Here is a 6,000-nt window from a genome sequence, read left to right on the forward strand (position 1 = left end):
ACTCCAGAATGTTATAAAGAGTGATCAGCTTAACAGCAATTACTTGCAAAGTCAATATTTGCCTAGAAAATTAACTTTATCCCCCAAAACACATTTCAACATCATTGCAGCCCTGCCTTAAAAGGACCAGCTTACATCGTTTCAGTGATTGCTCCATTAACACAGGTGTGGGTGTTGATGAGGACAGGGCTGGAGATCAATCTGTCATGATTAAGTAAGAATGACACCACTGGACACTTTAAAAGGAGGCTGGTGCTTGGCATCATTGTTTCTCTTCTGTTAACCATGGTTATCTCTAAAGAAACACGTGCAGTCATCATTGCACTGCACAAAAATGGCCTAACAGGGAAGAGTATCGCAGCTAGAAAGATTGCACCTCAGTCAACAATCTATCTCATCATCAAGAACTTCAAGGGGAGAGGTTCCCTTGTTGCCAAAAAGGCTCCAGGGTGCCCAAGAAAGACCAGCAAGCGCCAGGACCGTCTCTTAAAAGTGTTTCAGCTGCGGGATCGGGCTACCAGCAGTGCAGAGCTTGCTCAGGAATGGCAGCAGGCAGGTGTGAGTGCATCTGCACGCACTGTGAGGCGGAGACTCTTGGAGCAAGGCCTGGTCTCAAGGAGGGCAGCAAAGAAGCCACTTCTCTCCAGAAAAAACATCATGGACAGACTGATATTCTGCAAGAGGTACAGGGAGTGGACTGCTGAGGACTGGGGTAAAGTCATTTTCTCTGATGAATCCCCTTTTCGATTGTTTGGGAAATCTGGAAAACGGCTTAGTCGGAGAAGACCAGATGAGCGCTACCACCAGTCTTGTCTCATGCCAACTGTCAAGCATCCTGAAACCATTCATGTGTGGGGTTGCTTCTCAGCCAAGGGAATGGGCTCTCTCTCAGTCTTGCCTAAAAACACAGCCATGAATAAAGAATGGTACCAGATTGTCCTCCAAGAGCAACTTCTCCCAACCGTCCAAGAGCAGTTTGGCGATCAACAATGCCTTTTTCAACATGATGGAGCACCTTGCCATAAAGCAAAGGTGATAACTAAATGGCTCAGGGAACAAAACATAGAGATTTTAGGACCATGGCCTGGAAACTCCCCAAATCTTAATCCCATTGAGAACTTGTGGTCAATCATCAAGAGACGGGTGGACAAACAAAAACCTTCAAATTCAGACAAAATAAAAGCATTGATTTTGCAAGAATGGACTGCAATCAGTCAGAATTTGATCCAGAAGTTGATTGAGAGCATGCCAGGGAGAATTGCTGAGGTCCTGAAGAAGAAGGGTCAACACTGCAAATATTGACTTGCTGCATTAACTCATTCTAACTGTCAATATAACCTTTTGTTACTCATAATATGATTGCAATTATATTTCTGTATGTGATAAAAACATCTGACAAACACACATAAAAACCAGAGGGCAGCAGATCATGTGAAAATATAATATTTGTGTCACTCTCTAAACTTTTGGCCATGACTGTACATGTAGAGACAAGTCCCACCTCTCCCACACTAAGTATTTTAACTAAAGCTTCATCCAAAAAATTGATTTCTAAATAAGCCCCTATCCTTTTACACATAACATTTACAAATTACTCTTATATACAGCACATATATCACTAAATGCTCTTACTAGAAACCTGGGCTCTAGGAATCGTCATGATGCCAGTAGCAAATGAAGTACAGGCCAGGGTTGCCAACTGTTCAGAAATTACAGGACTGTCCGTAAAATTAAGGCACTTAAAAACAAAAATTTAAGATGTTTGTCATGTTTTTGAAGCTGAAGAAACTTATGCAGAATATTTTGACTGTAATTATCATTATTTTATAGTTTACAGTGAATCCAGCTGACATCTTCATATCGCAATTATGAGCTGTAGATATTTATCACTTATAATGATTTCTAAAGGTTTTGCAATGTGTCTGTAAAACAGTATTGTTTGTCTATGATTTTTTGTTAAGCAGTCCAGAAAAAATAAAAAGTCAAATTGGCTACCCTGTTCCTTGCTTACTGTGCAAGGACACTGCAGCATTCACAGCCTCAGTCCATCAGGCTCCTACTCTGAGGTGTGGAAGGGAACTTGTCCTGTAAGCCAGCAATATAATGACAAGAGCAGTATCAAACCACTTTCATCCTTGTTTTTGTACCAGCTGTACTACCCTGAGAATGGCCCTTGTTCATTATTAAGCTGCAAGTATGCAGTCACTCTATACAACTACAGAATTGTGAATCCTCAAATTGCACGCACCACGCTGTGAGGATTCTGTGGCCCCAGCAGTGGGTGCTCATGTTACCGCAATTATGCAGTTTGCATATTTCCGGCCACATTACAATTATATTGAATCCAGTTTCTCTCAATACACTTTCATTAAGTGAGGCAACACCCATCTAGTCAGCACGTGACTGCACATATGCAAATCACATACTTGCAGTCACACACCTACCGCTCCTGGTTCTGGCACCAAGAATTCCCAAAATTCGGGTTTGGGAACCAGAACAGTACCCAGACCCAATTCACTTGAGACGCCGTAACATCCAGTGTTTGCCACTCTATCATGTGCATGATAGCGCAGCAAACACTGCTTCTGATTGGCCGTAAAATCATTACTGACAGGCAGAAATCCACGTTTCCCATGCTGTCAAATGACATCGTGATCTAGCAGCTGTGATCGGAGGTAAAATGTTAACCTACGGTCACTGGCATTAGCTGATGGGGCTACTGCTCCCATCAGTCGACACCTTCTGCCGCTAATAACAGCAAGAGCAGATGGCTGATGGAAGTATTCCTGATCTGGCGCCTGCACTCTAAATAAAAAAAACATTGTGGATTCCCCTGTATTTTTGATAACCAGTCAGGCAAAACTGACAGCTGAGGGCTGCAATCCTCAGCTGTCAGCTATAGCAAGGTTGGTTATCAAGAATATAGGGGTCCGCATGCTGTTTTTTTAATTATGTAAATAAATAATTTAAAAAAATCGTAAGGTGCCCCTCCTTTTTGACAACCAGTCAAGCTAAAGCAGACAGATGGAGGCTAGTATTCTCAGGCTGTTAAGGGGTCATAGATATTGGTCCCCCAGCCTAAAAATAACAGCCTGCTGCCGCCCAGAGAAGGCACATCTATTAGATGCGCCAATTGTGGCACTTTTCCCAGCTCTTCCCACTTGCCCTGTAGTGGTGGTAAGCGGGGTAACATTTGTGGGGTTGATGTCACCTTTGTATTCTCCGGTAACATCAAACCCACAGATTAGTAATGGAGAGGCGTCTATAAGGCTAAGTGCACACGCTGCGGATTGGTCTGCAGATTTGTTTATCTGCGGAAACGCAGGTAAAATGACCTGCGGATTGACTCGCGGTTTTCCCTGCGGTTTATCATCTCTACAATGGAGGAGATGGTAAACCGCAGCAGAATCCGCAGAAAAGAAGTGACGTGTCAATTTTCAACCTGGACGGTGCCAAGATGTGACCATCCAGGTTGAGAACCACTGAGCAATGAGATGCTGCGAGCGCACCATTAATGAGCAGCTGTGACCTCATTCAAAAAAGTTTCACAGTGCATACAGGCCTTATTTTGGAATAGGATATGATCTTATTTCTTGAATGGATTAAATAGAATCGACTATTGTAGTAATATAAAGTGGAAGTTTGAGGATCTCATTCTAAACACTGTTTTCAACATCTTTCCCTTAGAGACTGCCTGTATATGTAAATCAATAGTATTGTTAATTGGTTTGGCTTTTGAATTTTGTCACCCTTGTCGGATGCGATATCCCAACACTATTGTGATATCTGAGGAGATTAGGGGCTTCTAGGCTCCACACAGGGTGAGCAGCCAGTGAGCAGGGGAGCCAATTGGTGTTCAAGCTAGAGTGCCAACCCTTGCAGTAAGGCAGGTGTGACTTTAGTGTAAATATAAGGTGAGTGAGATATTGTACTTGTGTTATTGTAATTGTGTTCTTACCTCAAGAATAAGAATTTGGTCATTATATCTCACCATATTTCTGTCAGAATTTTGATTTATGCCTGGTTTGGCATTGCATATACATCTAGTTCATTTTGTTTTTTAATATTTGATAAATAAAAGTTAGTGTTTATGATTATTAGTATATTTTGATGAACCTTGGGTTTAGTGCTTACCCTATGGGCAAACCAACACTTTCAACTTTCTCCCAGATCTAAACCTTTAGGCTATGTGCCCACGATGCGATTTCTAAGCATTTTTGCCGCGATTTTCGGCACGAAAACGCAGCGAAAACGTTTAAAAATCGTGTACAAAGCGCCCCCCATACATTCCTATGGCATACCGCACATGGTGTGCTAATGCTGCACTTTTTTCCACGGCGGAAATGCATCGCGGAAAAAATCGCAGCATGAACATTCTTTTGTGCGGAATCGCAAAGAATTGCCGCGATTCCGCACCCATAGGAATGCATGAGAATCGCTTAATTCCCGCATGTGGCTATGCCCACCATGCGGGAAGTTAAGCGTCTCATGTGCGGTTGGTACCCACGGTGTGGAGGAGAGGAGACTGGTACCATACTGGGTACCATACTCCTGTAAAAAAAAGAATAAAAAATAAAAAATCGGGGTATATTTACCTTCCGACATCCCGCGCTGCATTCCCGGCCTAAGCGTTCCCAGTAATGCCTTGCGGCAAGGTCTTGTGATGACGTAGTCTCGCGTGACTCTAGCGGTCTCGCGAGATCGCTATAGTAACGCGAGACCAACGTCATCACAGGTCTCGCAAGGCATTACTGGGAACGCTGTGGCCCGGGATGGCAGCGCGGGACGTCGGAAGGTAAATATACCCCGATTTTTTATTTTTTTATCATTTTTAACATTTTATCTTTTACTATTGATGCCGCATAGGCGGCCTCAATAGTAAAAAGCTGGTCACACTTGTCAAACACTATGTTTGATGAGTGTGACCAACCTGTCAATCACTTTCCAAGCGATGCTTCAAATCGCTTGGAAAGTGCTTGAGAAAATCGCGGCAAAATCGCGAACAGAATCACGGTAAAATCTCAGTGAAATCGCGCGGAAAAAAACGCGCGATTTCTGGGAAGGAGTCTGGTTTTTATTGTGCATTTTAAAACGCTACGTGGGCCCATAGCCTTATAGTATGCACAATTGATATTCCTTTCTCAAAATATACTTAATACATGTAAAAAAAGGACATACATTTTAGAAAAATACATCACAGTACAAAAGTAGTAATGACTTATTATTTGTGTAACGGTATTACAGAAGGAGGCTCATCTGCAGGAGTGTCAAAAAAGAGCAATCTTTTAACAAGAGCAAAACTCCAATTTCGCAATGCCAAAAATATATTATGTTTGATCACCTTGACAGGTCAATCCCCTTGCTTGAGAATCTCTAGCAAGATGAAGCCAATAGAAGAAGGCGTTGAGGATGATGTGTTTGAGCCAGCCTATCCACTTGCAACTAAAGTCCAAAGGCTGCCATAAGCACAGAAGTGACCAAAGAAGAAATTTAGCTTGGAGAGTAAATAACCACAAGACTTCTCAAATGATCCATTTGATTATTTTTCATTTCCATATATTAAAATATTATCTTCACTTTATCATATATGCAAAAATTGTTATTTTGTACACAGTTCACTATTTCATTAGAATGTCTGTTGCATTTAAAATCTGTTTGTATCAATGTATCAGTGTTAATAAAAGAAAAGCACAATTTACCGTTAATTTGCACTACTTTTGACACCTGCAATAAGTTCAGGTAGTATATCCTACTAACAGGTACAGATTATTACATGTGTGTTTAGAAGAATGACAATAGAAAACCACAAATACTGATATCAACATTATCTGATACTTTTACAAACTGTAATATTCTATTAAAAAAAGATTAACCAAGAACCATATGTTAAGTCCCAGAGGTATCAGCTACTTATTTCATATACTATCATTATGCTGTTTCGCAAATTATATAGTCATCTTTGAGGGACATTAGACTACGGTGTTTTAAAGGGTTAAAGAT

General features: G+C 41.4%; 1 protein-coding gene across 4 annotated transcripts in view; it reads left to right on the forward strand.

Annotated features, from left to right (window-relative positions):
* POPDC1 (popeye domain cAMP effector 1) overlaps positions 1–5,694 on the forward strand; it is a 365,967-nt gene extending 360,273 nt beyond the window's left edge. For all 4 annotated transcript variants that reach the window (XM_073576099.1, XM_073576102.1, XM_073576100.1 and 1 more), the window contains one exon: positions 5,350–5,694. In XM_073576099.1, the coding sequence (XP_073432200.1) occupies positions 5,350–5,465 (116 nt within the window). In that variant the 3' untranslated portion in view covers positions 5,466–5,694. The remainder of the gene's footprint in view (positions 1–5,349) is intronic.
* Positions 5,695–6,000: the final 306 nt, after the last annotated feature.

This window comes from Dendrobates tinctorius, unplaced genomic scaffold (assembly GCF_039654945.1).
Source record: "Dendrobates tinctorius isolate UK_male_01 unplaced genomic scaffold, ASM3965494v1 ptg000046l, whole genome shotgun sequence".
NCBI classification, from domain to species: domain Eukaryota; kingdom Metazoa; phylum Chordata; class Amphibia; order Anura; family Dendrobatidae; genus Dendrobates; species Dendrobates tinctorius.